The sequence below is a fragment of the Topomyia yanbarensis genome, chromosome 1, assembly GCF_030247195.1.
Source record: "Topomyia yanbarensis strain Yona2022 chromosome 1, ASM3024719v1, whole genome shotgun sequence".
Taxonomy (NCBI): Eukaryota; Metazoa; Arthropoda; class Insecta; order Diptera; family Culicidae; genus Topomyia; species Topomyia yanbarensis.
The window spans coordinates 196,099,779-196,121,196 of record NC_080670.1 but is presented as its reverse complement, the minus strand read 5'-3'; the positions used below and the strand labels follow the sequence as shown (position 1 = coordinate 196,121,196).

Genomic DNA, 21,418 nt, shown 5'->3' with positions numbered 1-21,418 from the left:
CACCCATTCCCCAACGAATTCTCTACCGATTTTTACAAACTTGATTTCAAATGAAAGATACAGTAATACCGTTGACTGCTGCTGAATTTCATTCTGCTCTGACTCTTGCTTCCGGAGTTACAGGGGTGTTAGTAAGGATACACTGGAATTTCCCATATAAATCGGTACAATCGTAATACCTCAGAGGCTAAAAACTATTGAAATGGTCACCAAATTACTTCTAATCGCAGATCTAGATCACTGATTGCCAATCAAACATTTTTTGAATATATTGTCCACTATCGACGATTCCGGAAGTCCGGAATTCCGGGCATATTCCACAATTAAAGTCACATCGGTTCTTCGGTGATGACTGAACCGATTTTCTCAAACCAAGTCTCAAATGGAAGGCAAAATATGCAGTTAAGTATTCCGTCGCCCCCCCCCCCCCCACCGCCTTGCCCTTACACCTCCCTCCTTCATCACTCCCCTCCCCTTGGACCACCCTCACGCCCGCATTTCCTTCATCCACCCCGTATACCGAAATAAGATGAAGGATTTCTGACTCATCCTCCACTCCCAATCTACTAACCCCCCATTCCCTACACGTTCAAACCCATTCCACCAACCTTTCCAAATTATAATCACATGAAGATAACATTGAACTCATGCTTATTAAGCTAATTAAATATTATTCTTTTGCCTTTCTTATATAGAAAGGTTATGCAATTGCTCCAAAAACCGACTTTCTAAACGAGGCCCGGAGGGCCGAGTCTCATATAACATTCGACTCAGTTCGCCGAGATCGCAAAATATCTGTGTGTATGTATGAGTGTATGTATGTGTGTATGTATGTATGTATGTATGTGTGTATGTATGTATGTATGTATGTATGTATGTATGTATGTATGTATGTATGTATGTATGTATGTATGTATGTATGTATGTATGTATGTTTGTATGTATGTATGTGTATGTATGTGCGGATTTGTTTACAAAATGTCCACATCGGTTACTCGGAGATGGCTGAACCGATTTTTACAAACTAAGATTCAAATGAAAGGTATAATATTTCCATAGGCTGCTATTGAATTTCATTTTCAACCGACATCTTGTTCCGGATTACGAGTTGAAGAGTATGGTTACAAAACAAAATTTGTTGATTTGTCCACATCGGTTTCTCGGAATTTTCTGAACCGATTTTGACAAACTTGATTTTAAATGAAAGGTCCATCAGCTGCTGTTGAATTTTGTGTGGATCCGAGTTCTGGTTCCTGAATTACAGGGTGATACGTACGATCACGCAGCAAATCCTGATTCTAACGAATTTTGCGATGAATGTAAAAAGGTGAATTTTTTTCCAAAATGTAAATACAACTGTTGAATTTGTAGATCTAGGTCCCCAACAGTCATTCAAAGTCTCTTTGGCCACACTGGCCACCATCGACGGATACGGAAGCATCCAAATTCAGAATAACGGTTATATTGGTTTCTCGAAAATGGCTAGACCGATTTGATCAACTTAGTCTCAAATGAAAGGTGTTGCGTCCCCGGAAACTGATATTAAATTCCATCTCCATACGACTTCCAGCTCCGGAGTTACGGGTTGTGGAGTGCGATTACATAGAAAACTCCGATTCAAACCGATACCTCGATGAATGCAAAAAGGTGCTCTTATAAATACTTACCAAGTGTAATAAGAATGAAAGACATTTTTATAATGTTATATTGTACGAACCAGCTATTAAATCATAGTTTGGAGAAATGAGAAAGGCACAATTGCACCTCTAGGTGGATTAAAACAGGTTTTTAAATATTTTTGTTCGATCATGGATGTCTGTTCTGTGTGCTAGAGCGGTTTGAAATGTATGGATGCTGTTTCAAAGCGGAGCTTTGCATATTTTGCGGTCAGACAATGCCAACAATGCTGGAGATTCGGACACGAAATCAAACGCTGTAAATCCAGACCGAGATGCAAAAAGTGTGGAGGAAGACACCAGGAAACAATGCGGAGAACAAGAAAAATGCGTAAATTGTAGAAGAAGACACTATGCCCAATCAAAGACCTGTCCGAAAAGAGCCAGAAGATTGAACATTTTGAGAAAATGAGCTACGTACCAGGAAGCAGAAACCATCTACCCAAAAACTAGTCGACAGTTAGGCGGAACTAGAAATCGAAAATGAAGAAGAGGGAAAGGAAACCAACGTCTGCGAAGCGCCTGCGCAGGTAGCCGAACAGGAAGACGGCGAGCATACAGGAAGGAAAATGCGCAGAAACAAAGAAAGGAGGTGGAACAGATCTCTCAACTGCCAACACTAACAACGGGAAATAGAGAAAAGATGCAGCAGATGTCAAACAAACCCATACAGCTCCACGGAATTCGAGAGATTTGTAGAAAAATTACGGTACGAATTTGTGATAGAAACGAGAACCAGAAAGTATATATTCTAGGAAAATTTCCCCTTATCAATCATCACAAAAGCTAATATGCTTTCAGAATGTCTGCCTCAAGCTGATAAATGAAGCTATGAACCTTGAAACGTACAGATCACCTAAGGATAAAAATTGCAGCCGAAAAAATTTAGAGTTTTTGCAGAAAATAATGTTGCCAAGCCATTTTTTTTAGTTGGGATAAGATGACGTCGTTCACTGGGATATTACCCAGTTAAACTCATTCTGGAACCGGTTCGGATTTCTGAATGGAGTCAGTATGGATTCCAACTAAAATGCAACAACCGATTCCGACTCAATCGGTTTCAGAATCGGTTGTTGCATTTGAGTTGTAATCCATACTGACTCCATTCAGGATACCGAAACAAATTCCGAATGGTTTGACCGGGCATGGTGCATAAACAATACACTCTACGGAGTGTATGGTGCAAAAGTAGGTATTTGCAGAAAACCAAGTAGCAAGCCAAGCCTAGTAAAATATTTGATTGATTGTAGAGTTTACATGAGTTTAATAATACCGTTTTACAGAAATTTGTTTCTCAATGAGATAAATATGTAATCATCTACCTTAGATCATTTATTCGCGAAAAGTTTTACACGCAGCTGCAGGCAAGTCGCCACTTCGCAGCGTCCTGAATCCAAAACGACACGTGTTTCACCCCTTCTATGTTTTCCACGGAAATTTGCAAACCGTGAAACTCATTTATTCCAGTCACATGTGTTGCGCCTCAATAGAATAAAAAGCAAGCGAAAAGTATCACGAATGTTGCCGCGGAAACACGTGTATTCCGAATATATGTATGTTTATCCAGACGAAATCAATCAACCGAAATGCATCAGGTGGGGGATTTTCCCCCCTGGCAAAACCGAAGCGTGGATAAAATTTCTCCGAAATCGTTAGCCAGATCCGCCCGGATTTAACGTGAGGGTTTTTCCTAATCGACACCGACGATGAACGTTGAGAAGTTTAATTTTATGGATGATCCGAACCTTTCGCGTCTGATCTAACTCCTGTTTTATTTTATTTGAGACCCCCTCTAATTCGGAGGATGATTCTCGCAAAGGGTTTTTGCAAGAATCTAAAAAGCCGCTTTCCGGCTGTGAACGGTTCTCTTGGGCATAAACTGATTATTAAAAGGCACCCGCCTTTTATTAAATAAGGGGAAATTTATATCCAATGTTAATACAAAAGAATTCTTAAATGTTAAAAATTCTCAGTATTTTTTAAAATATCTACACTTGTGAGAATGTTCCTACGAATTATAGAAATCATTATTTTCTGAAAATATATTTTTTTCATTTCTATCCATGATCGAACAAAAATATTTAAAAACGTGTGTAAACATTTGAATTAATATACGATAAACACTAGCGCCGCCACACCAACCTATCCCAACTATCCGTCAAATCCATTCCGGAACCGGTTCGAAATCCTGAATGGATTCAGTATGGAATCTTGCTCAAAGAAAACAACCAATTCCGACTCTATCGGTTGATGCATTTAAGCTGGAATTCATGCTGGAAGTCCGAACCGGTTCCAGACTAGTTTGACTGGGTAGAGGAATAGTCGCTGTCAATTCTGTCGAACTAAGCCACAAAAAAAACATGACGACAGTAGCGCACCTGGGTTGGATATCCCAACTACCTTCGAGACCGTTAGAGATTTTACACAAGTTGAATGCTGAAGATGGTCGTGTGTTCTCTGTGTTTCTATGGAAGTCAATCATATTTCGAAATTTAATACAAAATTGGTGAACATATTTTCCACTGAATTGTATTAAAAATGTATAATTATGATCAGTACGACAGAAGTTATTAAAGTTCAAAATCTCTCACTTTTTCTCCGAATTCGTCTTAAATGAAACAACGGATTTCCGGCTAAAATGAAACAAAGAGTTGGAACCCTAAAACGGTTGTGTCATTTGAACTGAAATTCTGACAGAAACTAGCGAGAATTCCGGTTTGTTTATCTGGGCAGTTCACACCGTGGGGGTTACTAAACGGAAAGCTATTCGATAAAAATAATAACGAAACAAAATGTTGTTTTGTCAATTAATTTATTTCAATAAAAAATCAAGCAATCTAATGATGCTATTTATTTCAAGGATATCAGCTCTCCGTAGACACTACTAGAATTGCTCAGCTCTGCCGAGGACAGCTATAAAAAGCTCACTTGCACCAGTTCCCACCCACTAACCCACTACAGTAGCTTATAGGCCTTGAACCAACATAAACAACAACTTCATAATCCCTGTTGCATGGTTGTCGTTTTCAGTCCACCATATACCTAGATATAAAACGCAAGGCTAAGGAAGACCGATGCATTCACAAAAAGAGGGATGCGTGCTGCACCGATTCAAAAACAAGAGTGTCTGCATGTATCTCACTTTACAGTCTGGTCTTTTTTGGTGCCATCGTACCGTGTGGAGTGGCATGCATTGCATATGTGACGATACGACAAACAAATGCTCGAACAATCATTGCTCCCGCTGGTGGGATTGGTACGTCTTTCTGGGATCCGTTTGATGAAAAGCTTATGTACCTTATGTACCTACAATTTCACATGCAAAATAACATCCGCAAGTCTGTTTCACTGTGATGCTGAAAGCAGTTTTTTTTGGTTTCCGCACTCTCTCCGATCCAACTGTCAGTTCATTTATACAAATAGGCTTAAATTGCCTCATCAAGCAAACGATGACGATTGCTGGAAAATTTTACTTGTTTAGAATTGTTCGATTAGAAGGGTAACAATTCCATCAGTCGATCACTTGCCGGCTAGTATTTTCAGCTAGAAAAACTCTAGAAAGAGAACTGTTTTCTAGAAAAACTCTAGAAAGAGAACTGCGGAGAGAAAAACAGCATTTTTGGCAACGTATGCCCCGGCATTGTATGGCAACACGTCCAATGTTATTAGGCAATCCATTAGACGTTTGTTTGACAATTCAGCGGTGGGTTCTGTCAACAAGTATACTCCTGCGAACAGAAAAACTCGTCCGACAAACAACTTTGTTAGTCCGATTCGTTTGATGTTGGATCGAATCAACGATATTGTCGGACGTCGCACCCCTCGGAGTAACGTCAGAATAAGTAAAGAAGAAATAATCAGCTGATCAGAAACGTCTCATGGATTGCGTAATAAGGATAGGCAGTGCTCGATTGGATTCGTTTTTTGACAGCTAAACGCGAATCCAATCGTTCCAAAATGGAGTCACTGCAGTTCTCTTTTTAGAGTTTTTCTAGTGTTTTCTTTTGTTACGCATATTTTCGAATTGCTATTAGCTTTTAGTCGACGACGAGGCAAATTGCTGGTAAGCGGACGGCTACTCGCTTCCATATTTAACGTCCGAACAACACAACGAAGCAGTAGTGAATATAGAAAATGTACTATCAAACAATACTTTCAATTTCTTCTGTGTTAGTTTTCTAAATGTGGGCCGCGTCGCTCGGCTGTGTTCGGCGGATGGCCCGTGTGGGGTTGCTTTGGGTCCCGTTGCTGGGCTTGTAGTGTCCTGATTGGAAGTTCGTTGGGTTGCTGGTCCTTTGGGCCATGGGTGATCTCTCCAGCACCGGGAGGGTGTCGCAGAGGGCCCATTGATGGCATGGTCGTGGCGTGTGTTTGGATGTTTTTTGGAGATTCCGGTTTTGGCTGATCTGGGTCGTGGGAAACCTCTACAGTACCCGGTGGAGGGTGTGACAGAGAGCCCACAGTTGGTTGGCTTTTCGATAATGGTGGGGTTGGTTGTTTTTGGCTGGTCTGGGCCGCGGAAAAGCCTCTCCATCACCCAGTGAGAGTGTGGCAGAGGGCCCACAGATGGTTGGGTTTTCACTGATGGTGGAGTCTTTCACTGATGGTGGAGCTTTTGGCTTATGTGGATCACGGGAAACCTCTTTATCACCCACCCGTTTGGTCGTGTGGCCTTAAACACGATCGTACAGGCCGACGTCCTTTAGGAATTGGAGGAGTGCCTCCTTCAGGACCGGGTCGTTGGCTAGCACGTCCCGTATTGATTCCCCGAAGTCATATTGTTGCCGGAGGTCCTAAAGCTCCCGGCAGTTGCAAAGGAGGTGCTCGACGGAGAGTTTTCCCACCTAGAGTCGGGAGAGTATCCTTTGCTTCTTCAGGCTTGCTCGATCGGTCCAGCTGTCGGCTGATCTCTTGACCTTCTGTTTGTGGCCTCGGGATCTCCGCCAGTGTTTGGCATAGATTCGCCGCAGGTTTGTGTTGAACTCTCTGTGAATGTCGGTTGTGGGAGTTTCGTCTGGAAGTCGAGCTCGAGCTCGTCTAGTGTAGAGCTAGGTGCTCGGCATTTATGTTCCCTCTGATACCGCTGTGGCCAGGTACCCAGCACAGTGTAAGCAGTAGGTCTCGATGGCCTGAACAAAGGGATGGGTGTACGTTCCGGATACGATGTTCCTCAATACTGACAGGGAGTCAATGAGGACAACTGTTGGTTCGTCTGTGCTCCTTTTGGCCATTGCCCCTGCAATTGCTGCCACTTCCGTTGTGAAAACTGATCAGGAGGAGGAAGGCAGAAGAATATCCCACTCTCCAGTCCGATGATTCCCGCTTCGACGCCGTCGTCCGCCTTGAAGCCGTCGGTGTATACTTTGAGATGTTTGTAATTCCGCTTGATGAGTTCCCTGTATTTCGATATAATGCTGCTCGGGGCGTCGCCAACCTTTATTATGCGGGTGAGGTTGACGTCGATGTTCGGTCCAGGGTTGTGCCAGGCTTGTGGGCTCACGCGATGATTGGGAGGGGCTTGTTGATGAACTCCTAGTGGATGTTGGCTGCGATGGTGAGAAGGTGGCATTCATCTCCCGCTGTCTTCTCGACGAAGTTTTGTGCCAATTTTAGAACTACCCTGGCTGTTTCCCAGCGGCAGGGGAGTACTCCAGCTTCGACACAGGCTGCTTCGGCAAGGATACTTGATAGTATTCCGGAGATTAACCACACCGTTCTGTGGCATAGTCGCAGACTAACAGACATAACACTATGAGGGAATTCCTTCAAAAAATACCGTTCCAATAAAAGGTAGTGGTAGTGTTTTTACGGTCTCAAACCCTCATTTACTGGTGGGTTACCCCTCAGGCTAAGGAACAACTTTTCACTAGCGGTCTATCTTACATATGATTGTTCATATGTTAGTGGCGCCATAATTTCAAATGCGGCCACAGTCCCAACTACAAATATATTTAAAATGACCGATAATGCAGACGAAGCATTGTTTTTGAGTGTTATGTCTGTTAGTCTGTGGTAAGTTTGATTCAGTAGAATATGTTGCTGTTTATTAGGGATCGTCCAGTATTTTTAGAACCGCAAGATGTCCTGTTAAATTTCCAGATAATAATTTTTTTATAACGACTTATTTTCAATGCGCTTTTTCCGCCTCAAGTTGTATAACCTGATGTAGCGGAAGGAAATGCAACATTGATGGAGTACTTCGCATGGCACCGGTTATCGCTCCAAAGCAAGCCTTTGAAGTTTACCTAGTTTTTTTAAAGTTGATGTCTCTTTTGTTTTAGGCCACCAAACTAGCGAGGCATATGTTATTCTTGGTTTGACTCTTGTAGAGTATAACCAGTGAACCATACTTGATCTGAGACCCCATTTTTACCAATTGTTCTACTGCACACCCAAAGAGCACTAGTTGCCTTGCTTATAACCTGCTCAATGTGCGCATTACAGTTTAGTTTTTTATCGAGTACCTTACCTCAGAGGACATTTCAATTACTGTTCCGTTGAGCAAAAGTGTTGACATGGAATATTTCCTTTTTCGAGTAAATAGGATTAGGATTGGAGGGATTTATGTTCAGGCCCTCCTTTTTGCACCACTTCGAAGTGAAGTGCAGTCTAGGGGCAGATCACTCTAAGAATGTATAACAAATTTGCATCAAATTAGAAAAAAATGCATTTAATTTCCATTTTTGCATCTGCTTGGCACTCCCTCGCAGAAAAGTTTGTTTAACAAACGTCCTACGCTGATCCACTTTGTTCGACGTTTTGTTAAATGTAGGGCTAGTTTTTCTGTAGGGTTTTGACGTCTTACACGCAACGCAAACCACATAGCAGGCAACGCAAAAACATTGCACGCAACGCAAAATACATTATGAATTTCTATTTTGATGGATAAATGCATTTAACTTCGCTGATTTTTAAAAATGCATCACAAGTGATCTGCCCCTAGAGTGCAGTGCAGATTGCCTTCTATCTGAGTTAACATAATCACATTTTCCCCTCACGAGTATTACAACATCATCTGCAAATTCAATCACTTCGTATCTCATTTCAGCTAATGATTTCAATAGCCGTAACTAATAACCACAATAAGGGTGATAGAACTCCGCCGTGAGGACATCCCTTATATGTTTTCATAGTCAGTGACGTGTTTCCAAGCGTGCTAGTTATTTCACGGTTTGTAAACATTGAGTTGATCCAATTTATTGTGTAAAATCAAACCCGTGTTTTCTCATAGCATTCCACATTGAACTATGAGATGCATTGTCGAAAGCTCATTCTATGTCTAAAAAGCCGCAAGTGAGATCTCTTTTGTTTCAATAGAATTCTCTAGTTTTCCAAGCAACATGTGCATTGCATCTATTGTTGATTTACTGCTTTGATATGCGAAATGAAATTCGCTCAGTGGAGTCTTTCAAGTACTCTGCTTTAATGTGTAAGTCAATCATTTTCTTCGTTATTTTCAGAAATATTGGCTGATTGGCCTAAAAGATTTTGGAAGTGATGTATCACGCTTCCCCGATTTTGGTATAAATATTACCCTTGTTTGTCTCCAGCTTGTGGGTATACTAGATTAGTATTAGACTTACCCTAAACATTTTCGTCAGGTATAGAATGATATGCTGTTTGCTTTTTTGTAGCATTATTGGCAGTATTTCGTCCATCCCCAGCGATTTGAATGATTCAAAGGAGTCAATCGCCCATTCCAACTTTGCGTCCGTAAATTGTTAGTGGTTTGGCCACTACTCGGGTTCTTGTTTGCCCGGCGGATCCTTCTTTTCAGGGCGGCCTAGGTGCCTCTACAGAATTTCGGATTTTCGTATACAACAAAAAGATAAACAAACAAATAAAATTCAACTTTGCCGTTTATTCTTCAACCTTTCTCCACTGCTGGTCGTTTTCGTCCGTTGCTACTGACGTTAGTGGGAAGGCGGAAGGTTTCTTCCGACCGGCCGGGACAACAACGGCCGCGTTCTCCTTTGGCCGTTAGCTGCTCCGGCAGAAGTCCTTAACAATTAGCAAGGGAGGTGAGCTTTGCTCCTTTGTCGGAACCTCCCTAGCGACAAATCACCGGATTCTTTACTCCCCGCAAAGAATCCCGGAAGACACCGCAGTGTTCTTCCCAGGGGGAGCTGTTGTCCACCCTGCTTGGCTGTTAGCTTCCCCCGACGGCGATCCTTGATGATTAGCTTCCCCCGACGGCAATCTAGCACCACAAAATAAAAACAAGCGCCCAAACCACTTTACGACGGATAACTTTCCGTCACACACGCGTACTTCGCACTATGGCTGTTGTGGCTGGAAACTGCCCCGAACTGGTGTAACGGAGACGTCTTGCTTTCTCCGTGGTCTATCACTATCCCCTTTTATACGATGGCCGCCTTCTTCACGACCAAAATAAAACGTTCAACCGCCTCGCCCCATAACTGTCATTCCGATGCGCAGCATAGTCAACACACTTATTGCAGCAAGAGGAAAGCGGTGACCTATCTAAGCCCTACGTCATTTATACACAAATCTTCAACAAAAATTAGTACACATATCTGTACAACCAAAACTGTTCACAAACGCGAAACTATATAAAAATTTACGAATTTAACAGGAACGATACAAAACAGCGGTGAGCATAATTTGACGTAAACAATACACTCTACGGAGAGAGTACGCACGAATAGGTATATTTCCACCCAGTGCTAAATTATTACCCTGACGGGTTACAATTTTTCATATCATATTTTCAAGAAGAATTGTTTCCGCAGATGATAAAAATATGGAAAAATAAAGAAATAGATACCGGAATCCTGACGAATTTCTGCTGGATGCCCGATTTTTTAGAAATAGGGACAAATGATTCTGCAGTTCTTTTATGTTGTGTTTTTGTTGGTGAAATTGCCGCGAGAATAGTGGAATTTGTCATAGAGTACAGTCTCTAATCATTTTGACAAATACGTGCGTGATTCTAACAGATAAAAAGTACGACTTTTCTTTCCGTTTAGCATCTGCAGCGCAATCTGATAATGACTAGTTGATTCATCGCTTTAGTTGACAGAGATGTTTTGCCGAAAAGAGCAGAAAGTTGCTGAGATTGTTTAATGTTATTTTTTGATAACTACCTATGATTTACTCAAATATTTTGTTTAAACTAAATGCAAGCCAAAATGAAAAATCTTATTTTGGATATTTTGTGCGGGACTTATTTTATATGAGTCTTCAGGCATTCTCAAAATGGATCGTTGGATGTATAAAAGAGCTATAATCTTACATCCCCAGGGCTAAAAATGTTTGGATCTTTAGATAAAACAAATATACCAATTAAAAACTACGAACAAATTTCATCCATAACAACTTATTGCCTAATGACCCTATTTAATAACTTCCACCTAAGCTCTCGGTCGACTCGATCGATGGACAGCGGAACATCACAGTAAAAAGCCACATCCTCTCGTTCGTACCTCCAAACGGTATACCTCGGAGTCGGAGGGGAGGGTCACCGTTGTCCATGTTCCCGGAAGGCAAAAGAAACATTCCAACCTGGATATTTTTCTGCCTCCCGGGATATGCTCCCCCCCCCCATACACACACACACACTCAGAACACGGTGTCATTTCGCCCTTTTTTACGCACTGTCTCGCTTCGATGCCATCATTGGATGGAAGAGCCAGGATGAAAGAAAAAGCCCTTGTCGAGCAGCGGTTTCGCGAACGGGAAGAAGGATTGAATGATTGTGATGTTCACATTGAGGGGGAAATAAACTGTACCCGATAAAAATCAGCAGTTGGTAGGGTCTTGTTTGCGGACAGCGGGAGGCGACAATCGGAAGATTTGTCCATTACCTCAATCGAGAAAGTTTTGAAAACTTTTCCTTCGTCGCTCTATGGCTAGCCTACTACGATTGACTGCGCGTTGGTAACTATTTGAGTTATACTTCTAAAGAAGACTTTATCTGTGTTATTGTTGACTTTCAAAGTAGCTCAGATTCTTGCTTTAAAAGCAGCGCTCTTCACTTGGGAAAAACATTAAATTTTATTGGATTAATGTATATTCTTTAAATTTCCGAGAACTCTGCTTCAAAGACGCAATTTCTAATCTGATTTCATGAAATTTAATAATTTGTATGTTTAGCGGTACATAACGCTCCAATTACTATAGTAAAGTGAACATTATAAAAATGAAAGATCAAAGCTTGTACATGTGACAGGCTCTGACTGACAGCGGCGACAAGCTAGCACCATTTTTGACGGGCAACAGTTTCTAATGGCTTAGGCAACCGGCCGTATCGGGAGAGAACAAAAACCGATTAGCTTTTGATGTTGTATGTCATCTCTGACAGCGTTGATAGGCAGCGCGTCATTCACACTGGGTCTGGTCCGAGTGGTGACATTTTTCGAAGAGTTCTGTGAAAAATATAGCATAGTTCTGTGATGTTGCTCCGCATATATACCGCATAGTACTGATGCTAGCAGTCGGAACTAACGATTTTGTACGCGAAATCGAGCATGTTTAGTTCCAATCAATTTCAACTTGTTTCGGATATATTAAGGAATTTCGTCTTTAGAATTGAACTGAATAAATAAATTTAGAGACTAATTGAAAGTATAGTTTTAAATTTTTCTCTCTGATTCCCTTTTCGTCTTCAGGTGTCATTGGCAACCGAGGGGTTAGGCAAATATTTTGTGTCGGTAAAAGGCAAATAGCACTGAGTACCGTAATAACACGCGAATCGTAATAAAACATATTGTGTTCGTAGGATCTTTAAAGCTTGACTCTAAAAATAAATAACTGCCTAATAGTCCGAACCATGCTGCAGCTTGGATAATGTTGCATATCTGACAGTTTGAGCAAAAGTATTGGTCCCCACTGAGAAACCTAAGACATTGTTTCAAAACCGTCCAACATGGGTCTGTTGAACGGTTGTTTGGACATCGCCCAGCGTTGGTCCAACGAACGTCCTTCATTAGACGATTTTGAAATCAGCCGTTCTTAGGGGGTATCGCTTTGAGTCGGAATTCTGCGAAAAATGTAGGGCCACCCGCTAAGACCGATTAGTTTCAAAATCGTCAAATGAAGGACATTCGTTGGACCAACGTTAGAAGACGTCCAAATAACCGTTCCACAGGCTTCCATTGTTGGGACCGTGTTGGACGATTTTGAAACCATTTTTGGGGTTCTCAGTGAGGCATTACAGCTCGATTCCTGTCTGTTAGTTTTTTGTTCGATTCGTGCAGGATTTCTATAAGAATTCTGCCAGGGTTTTGAAAACTTCCTGTCAGTTTTTCCAGAAAGATGCAAGAAAGCGATTTCGCACTAGTTTGGCTAGCCCGACCAAATGCTCCCTGGCATCTGGAAGGTTACTGAACCAACGGTTTCTGCGAGATGATGTAGTGTAGTCCCTTTGTCTGTAATGTTAATTAAGAAACATAATACCCCCAGCAAAACAAACATTATTTCAGATCCCTGCCGAGGTCGAGCATTAGGCAAAATGCAAATACTGTCGCTATCGCGTGCTCCAAATGATATTATATTATTTTTACATTTTCTTCCCCTTCTCGGTACGGTTTTAAAGCTTTCATAAATTCACCGGAATTCGCTGTTTCCTGCTGGTTCCCCTAGAATTGTCTGGATCTGTTCTTCGACAAATTAACTATCAATTTCTAACGTTTTTTTTTTCTTCGAAAATTCTAAGCAAAAAAAATTTGGTCAATCTATTCAGCGAATTTTTCCACAGAAGATATGTTGTGTAAATCTTCTATTTCACTGAACTCTGACTAAAAGAGAGCCTTCAACAATATTTTGATACTTGGCTGGTCCCTCATCAAAGTGAGCAATGATGAATGACTTTTCAGGTTGAGTGCGAATCCAAACAAGGTAGCCCTTTTCTCGGGAGACATCCCCCTCCCTCCAGTATAATATTTTATCACTCCACTTGACTCTGACACCTGATGGTTTCAAATCTCAACTTTAGCAATTTCCAGTTTTCACAAATGAGCAACATCTGCACGGCTAATGCTTCGCGAAAACTTTTATCCACGCATCACCGTCCCATTATTCCTCTAATCACTTCCAATTAAATTTGCATAATCTGCCAGCGCTCATTCTTCCCTAGCAGACAAGCTCGACACAAAGTGTTATGTATCTCCACTTTGCAGACGCCGTGTAAGCATAAAAACAACAAGCACAAAAGCGCCCGCATCGCTGCAACATCAAACCACTCTACCTAGTTTTCGGTCCTTCACCTCGCCTTCACCTACCTGTAGAGAGGGAGCCCGTCAGCGCTGGGTGTTAGATGCGATTTCACTTTCCTATCCCGTATACCTCTTCCTCGCGCTGAAATCAAGGACAACCTTTCCAGGATGCTGTGCTTCTCACCACAAATTAACCTGATGTAGTGAAAATCAGCCAACAGCAAACCACTACAAAGTATCCTCTTTTTTAGGGGGGGGGGGGGAGACTGGCTTTACCTGTTGCTTTTAAACATGCGTCACTGCCCGCACAAAACCACGTGGTTTACAATAGTGTCACCGCTCCTGCTCTGGAAATAAACTACTACCGAGGGAAGGGCAACCGAACCGAACACGACAAGCGATTTCCGATGCGCTCCGATGGATTGGGGACGAGAGCCACTTTTTCACGACCGTACTGAATCGCAGCCCGACTGCTACTGACTGACTGATAAGCTGCTACTGCTGCTTGGTGGTTCTGGTTTTATCAACAACTAGCTGAAAGTATGCCAGCTATAGTAAATTTGGCCTTGACAAGGCTTGCGCTTTTGAAGTGTATGTGTGTTGAAGAGGTAGCTTTCCCGCAGATCAAAGGACGAGTGGGAGCTTCAGAGATGGATGCGCAAACTTTTTATAGCAAGCGTCCTTCGGTGTCGAAGCACGCTTACTATAAAAAATATCGTTATCCTTAAACTTTTTTAGGTCGTTACTATCCGAAGCTTTTCCAGTAGACATCCAAAATACGATATAAAGAAAGAAAGAAAGGTGAAAACATTCGACAATAATATTTCGGCTGCATATGTGATGAACACAAATAAGTTTATTTTTATAGTTCTAAAATTACTGCTCAGTGAGCCTGAATGGGAATTTGTCAACGATTGTAACCCGTCAGGGTAACAATTTAGCACTGGGTGGAAATATACCCTTTTTTGCGTATACACTCCGTAGAGTGTATTGTTTACATTAAAGTTATGCTCACCGTTGTTCGATACCGTTCACATTTAGTTTGTAAATTTTTATATAGTTTCGCGTTTGTGAACGGTTTAGTGTAATCAGATAGGTGTAGTAATTTTTGTTTTATGTTTGTATACAAAAAATATAGAGCTTAGATAGGCCACCGCTCTCCTCTTGTTGCAATAAGTGTGCTGGATAGCGATGACAGCTATGCGGCGGTACGGCTCTTTTGGTGTTGGTGTTTGTTTTTTCGTGTCGTGAGGAAGGCGGCCATCGTAAAATAGTCAGAAAGTGACGGACCACAGCCAGGAACAGACGTTCCAAATTTATTCCTTTTTTTCGGGACAGTTTCCCGCCACCGTAACAAAAGTTCAGTGCGCGCGTGTGACGGCAAGTGAAATCCGTCAGTGTATCGGTGTGTGGTCCGGGCATACGAAAAGTCCTGGTGTAGGGTCGCCGAGACGGGAATCTAATCGCTAAGGAGCTACTCGCTTTTTCGGCTAAATAAAAAGGACCCAAGTGACACCAGTGCCGTTCTCACTGTGGAGGATCAGTCGAACGAGCCTAGCTCTCCTCCACAGTTAATTGCAAAGGAGAACGAAGCAGGGCGGACAAAGGTTCCTCCTGAGGTAGGTCACTGCGGTGTCTACCTGGGCCATTCACGAGGAGTGAAAAGTCCCGGCGAAAGTTCGCCAACGTCGCTAGGGAGGTTCCAACAAAGGAGCCAAGCTCACCTCCCTAGCTAAACGACAAGGACCGCTGCCGGAGCAGCCAACGGAAATCGGGAGAACTCGGCCGTTGTAGTCCCGGTCGGTTGGAGGAACCGCCCGCCTTTCCGCCTAGCAGTAGCAGATCACCAGCAGCAGCAGTGAAGTGGAGAGTTGGAGGACAATAAAGTCGGTAAATTTAGTAGTTTATTTTGTTTTGTTTACTCTTTTTTTGTTGTTACGAAAATCCGAAATTCCGGTAGGAGCACCTAGGCCGCCCTGAAAAGAAGGGTACGCCGGGCAAACAAGAACCCGAGTAGTGGGCTAATCCCCTACTTACATGATTCATCACGAACTATTCTTAAACTAAATTAACAGACACAAGAATGTTCTTTATTTTCAGCTCAGGTTCAAATAAGTGGACGCCAAAAGGATCAGTACACGAATAAAAATCATGCCTGCATGGCATTTATCATCCATGTGAGTAAAGAAATCCGTATAATTTGCCACTTCGAAAATAAAAAATCGCATTTCTGTAGGAGAGTGCGCTATTACAGAAAAACTGGTAGTTTCGGAAATGCTGGAAAAGTATTAACACGCGGTTTGACAAAAAACGAGAACGATTTATTTGTGCTTCTTGCACATTCGAGCGACAATGAAACAGTAACGGTATTCTTTTCTTCGCACCTTCAGGATGCATACGTTTGACAGATCACCCAGTGGCAAAACGATGGGTGGGTTGTACGTTCGGTGAAAGACGAGGGGACAGTCATTGCTGATTACTAACACTCCTCCTCAACTGATTGGCCCTCGGACCATCGCCAACCAAACCAAGTAGTCTTGTGAAGTTATGATGCTTGATGCCTCCCAAGGGCTTCGTGAGGATGTCCGCCTTCATATCTTCAGTCGAGCAATACTGCAACACCACTTCACCACGCTCACAGAGATCCTTCACGAAATGTCGCTTTGTTTCTATATGTTTTGATCGTTTGGTAGACCACTCTGATTGCACGAAACTTAGGTACCCCTAATTATCTTGATGTTTACTACGGTTGCATCGCTCTGCTTATCACCAAGATCGGCCAGCAGTCGTCGCTACCAGATCACCTCCTGGCATGTTTCCGTTAAGGCGACGTATTCTGCTTCTAGCGTCGATAGAGTAACGCAGTCCTGTCGGCGACTGGCCCACGAGAGGGCTCCTCCTGAGTAGAATACTACGAAACCTGTAGTGGACTTCCTGGTTCGCGTATCTCCTGCCCAATCGCTGTCCGAGTAGGCTATAAGACCACTATTCTCACCACCAAGATTCAGTCTCCAATCACGCGTTCCTATCAGGTAGCGAATAACGCACTTTTCTGCGATATAGTCAGTCTCAGAAGGAGCACTAAACTTGCGGCCAAGAATGGCAGCACTCGTCATAATCTCGGGCCGGGCACATACAGCGATATACATTAGAGCACCCACCGCACTTCTGAACTTCGTTGCATCTTCCAGCAGTTTGCCGTCCTCTTCGTAACGGAGGAAACCTTGTTCCATTGGTGTCTTGGCTACCTTTGCTTCACGGAGTCCCGTGTTTTCTACTAGTTGGTCTATATAATTACTCAGACACTCACTGTAAACGCTGTTCTTCTTTTGCACTTCTAGACCTAGAAAACATTTCACATCGCCAAGACACGGCTCCAACCATGGCTGGATCCAAGCCAGACGGCAGGTAAATTAAATATATTATGTTTGGAGGCTACGAATCCGCACACTCCGAGGACCGCTGCTCCCGCTACGTCCTTGATGTTCGTAATCAAAAGCAAGTACAAACACTGCTAGCACTCAAAAAATTGCTGGACGGTACCCCAGTAGAGATCAATTACCACCGAACATTAAACACCTGCAAATGCGTCGTAAGCTCATTCGATCTCATTCACATGTCTGAGGAAGATCTACTGGCCGAATGGAAAGGACGTAAAGTTACCGAGGTACACCGAATAACTCGTCCGACACTCGATGGGGGTCGGGAAAAAACAAATACCCTTAAATTGACTATCTTCGGAACGACCATTCCGGAGCACCTTTTCGTTGGACCGATTCGAATCCCAACGCGAATATTTTACCCGGCACCAATGGTCTGCTTCCAATGCCTTCAGTATGGGCACTCCAAAACTCGGTGCAAAAGCAAAGAAGTTTGCCCAAACTGCTCTAAATCTGCGCACGTTGCAGAAGGTGAACGATGTATCGAACCAGCCTACTGTCGAAATTGCGAGGGCCCTCATTCCGCATCCAGTAGAGACTGCCCCGCGTACAAGATCGAGAAAGAAATAATGCGAATCAAAGTGGAGCAAGGAATCTCATTCAACGAAGCCAGAAAAAACTACAATGCTAGAAACGCCCTCACCTCGTTCGCAAATATTGTCAAGGAATCGACAAGCACCATCAAGTAAGATAATGAAAATGCACTGATTGCCCAGCTCCGGGACGAAAACACCAAACTGAAAACACAGCTAAAAGTACAACAAGAATCCCTTGTCAAAGACAACCACAGAATACGCGAAAACCAAACCAAAATGAGAGATGTCATAATAGAACTACAAAAATCGGTGTTGGAACTAAAACAGGGGAACCAACAGCTTCACGAGAAATTCATAAAAGAACAAGCTAACATGCAAGCAATGGACACATCAAACAAGATAACAAAAAAGAGAAGGACACAAACTCCGAACACAAGCCCTGAACGAGTCGAAGCAGCGGACGAACAAAACGACATGAGCAGCACCGAAATCCTTTTGGACATATCCGATGAAGAAACCGCGAAGACTATCCCAGCTGTCGAGACAAATAAGCGATCACCGCGACCCGTGCGCAAAAAGAAATTAAAATAAGTACATCAAAAACAAACGTAAAAGTTAACCCGGTAATGACAACTGGCAACGATCGACGGAATCTGAATAACCCAATGGACGCTGAAAGATCATCTCCTGTAAACAGCTCAGAAGGAGCTCCGCCTCCCGTATCGGCCCCGATCGGAAATGTTCCAGATTCGTCTGATAAGCTTCCGCCGGCTGCTGATACGGGTTGCCTCACACCACAGGCAAGTAACAACTCCTTCTGTTTTGATCGTACTTCTTCCTCGTCCTTATATTCTTTAACAGAAAACCCCGACATGGAGAGACATACCAGAATAGCCTTACAATGGAACATAAATGGACTACTCAACAACCTTGCCGAACTCGAACTGCTCATCGGTAGCAATCCTCCACTTATCCTGGCGTTACAGGAAGTACATCGATCACCCCCGGACCTTCTTGAAACGATTTTGCAAGGCTTACAAATTCAGGAGTACACCATTATCAAAACGCAGCAGTCGCCGTGCATTCGTCGGTTCCACATACGGTGGTCAACCTTAACACAGAGCTTCTTGCTGTCGCAGTGAGATTGCAGGCCCCGATACCAGTGACCGTCGTATCAATCTACTTGCAAAATACAAAGCATCAGGGTTTGCAGAAGAAACTGGATGAACTGCTAGGCCAACTACAACGACCAACGATAATCCTCGGTGATGTCAACGCGCACCACTATGCCTGGGGCCGTCCAGCACAGATAAGAAAGGTGCCGAAGTAATGGCACCATTTGAAAACACAGATATGGTAGTGATGAATGACGGAAGCCCGACTTTCTTGAGGGGCAAGATCGAGTCCCACATTGATATCTCAGCAGCCAGCAGTGAAATTCTCCAACATCTTCATTGGACCATTTTAACCGACCTCCATGGGAGTGATCACTACCCGATCGATATTCGATGCAGTGAACAAGCACCCATCACCACCTCGATGGCGATTTGACGAGACAAACTGGGAACAGTACGAGAGAGCGATCATAGACTCAACTGACTCCAATATAATATACTCCCCAGAAGAAATAACTCAACTGATCTGGAATGCAGCACACATCAGTGTCCCTCGATCCAGCTCCATACCAAAAGCCAAGGCTGTACATTCGTGGTGTGATGACGTCAAAGTAGCCATCAAAACTCGCCGAAAAGCTCTACGAAAATATAAACGGCTTCCTACCGATCATCCGGAAAAAGAAGAAGCGAAAATCAGATTTCAAAAAGCTAGGAACAACAGTCGAAAGAGCGTCCGAAAAGCTAAAGCCAAATCGTGGGAATCATTTATTGAGGGAATCAACGGAAACACACCCGCTGCTGAAATGTGGCGCAGGGTTAATGCTCTTAGTGGAAAAAGCAGAGTAAATGGCATGGCGATCAATGATGGTACTACCGTGTCTCGAGATCCAATACATGTAACCAATGCACTGGCTGTATACTAGGGTGGGACAAAAAATAGATTCCAGCTCCGAACAACTTTTTAGGTACCATTTGGGTCCTAGAACAACTGTACAAATTCTCAGCCCGATCGGTGAAACTATATTTTTGCGCCCACTGTTTAAAGTTTACATGGGATTTTGTATGGGAAAGTCAACTTTTACAAAATAATTCCTCCAGGAGCCGCCCATTACTTCCTAAAAATAAATCGTTATGTGGTTTGTATAGGAAATTTTACAAAGAAACAAAGTCTCGAAAACCACGAAACGATCTGATGCTTGAGTAAAAAGTTATTAAGCAGAAACCGATTGATGCTCTGACGATTGAAAAAATATTCATTTTTTCTAGCACCACTGCTGTTGGTTGTCCAATTATACGCAATTTTGTTTTAATCCTCTCTTAACGTATCTAAATCGTTTATCTATAATATTTGGTCACTTCGCAAGGTTTTGAGGGATAAATTGAGGCTTCTTTTTACATAATAAGAGAAAGTTAAAAATTTTGTATATAATTAGACCGTCAGAAGCAGTGATGCTATGAAAACTGAAATTTTCATCAATCTTCAGGGCATCAATCGGTTTTTGCTTAATAACTTTTTCCACAAGCATCAGATCGGTTTGCAGTCTTCTAGACTTTGTTTCCTTGATAAATTTCCTATAAAAATCAGACATCTGTTTATTTTTAGGAGATAACGGGCAACTCTTGGAAGAATTAATTTGCAAAAGACAATTTTCCCATACGAAATCCCATGTAAACTTTAAACCGTGGGCGCAAAAATATAGTTTCACCGATCGAGCTAAAAATTTGCAGAGTTGTTCTGGGAGCTAAATGAGACCCAAAAAGTTACTCGGAGCCAAATTTTATTTTTTTCATATAACCATGTCCCACTCTACTGTATACTTCAAAGAGATTTCGTCAATGGATAGATACAATGAACAATTCATCCGCTCTCGATATGTTAGTAACTGCCCTTTGATCGACAGCCTGACCCCAGAACTTGAACCCGATGCAGAGTACAATCGGCCGTTTGACATTAGCGAGTTGTTGATCGCCCTTGACGCATCGAAAGGCAAATCAGCAGGGCCTGACGAAATATCCTACCCACTACTGAAGCGGCTCCCATTAAAAGGAAAACTGGCTTTACTGGACGCCATGAATAACATCTGGTCTAGTAGAATTTTTCCCACAGGATGGCGAGAGAGTCTGGTGGTACCGATTCCCAAACAGTGTAGTAGCCTATCAGAACCCAAGAACTACCGACCCATAGCACTAACAAACTGCATTAGCAAAGTCATGGAGAGAATGGCTTCAAAACGTCTCATGACCGTTTTGCACGACCGTGGTTTATTAGATGAGAGGCAGCACGCTTTTCTGAAAGGTAGAGGAACTAGCACCTACATGGCGACGCTGGGACAAGTAATCGACGATTCTTTAAAGGAAGGGCTCCATATAGATATTGCAGCACTTGACCTCGCTGAGGCATACAATAGAGTATGGAGACCAGGAGTTATCAAGCAGCTTCTAGACTGGGGAATAGGCGGGAACCTAACAAGCTTT

The 21,418-nt window shown here is 42.8% G+C and overlaps 3 protein-coding genes across 3 annotated transcripts in view; 1 reads left to right on the top strand and 2 right to left on the bottom strand.

Annotated features, from left to right (window-relative positions):
• LOC131686478 (ras-related protein Rab-27A-like) overlaps window positions 1–14,337 on the bottom strand; it is a 36,948-nt gene extending 22,611 nt beyond the window's left edge. The window contains exon 1 of the mRNA XM_058970551.1: window positions 13,919–14,337. The gene's annotated coding sequence lies outside the window, so the exon portion shown is untranslated. The remainder of the gene's footprint in view (window positions 1–13,918) is intronic.
• Window positions 14,338–16,644: 2,307 nt separating this feature from the next.
• LOC131676140 (uncharacterized) lies at window positions 16,645–17,085 on the bottom strand. Its single transcript, XM_058955262.1, has one exon. The coding sequence runs from the start codon at window positions 17,083–17,085 to the stop codon at window positions 16,645–16,647; it is 441 nt and encodes a 146-aa protein (XP_058811245.1).
• A 191-nt stretch (window positions 17,086–17,276) lies between these two features.
• On the top strand, window positions 17,277–17,981 carry LOC131676139 (uncharacterized). The gene has a single exon (XM_058955261.1). It carries the CDS (start codon window positions 17,277–17,279, stop codon window positions 17,979–17,981), a length of 705 nt encoding a protein of 234 aa, XP_058811244.1.
• Window positions 17,982–21,418: the final 3,437 nt, after the last annotated feature.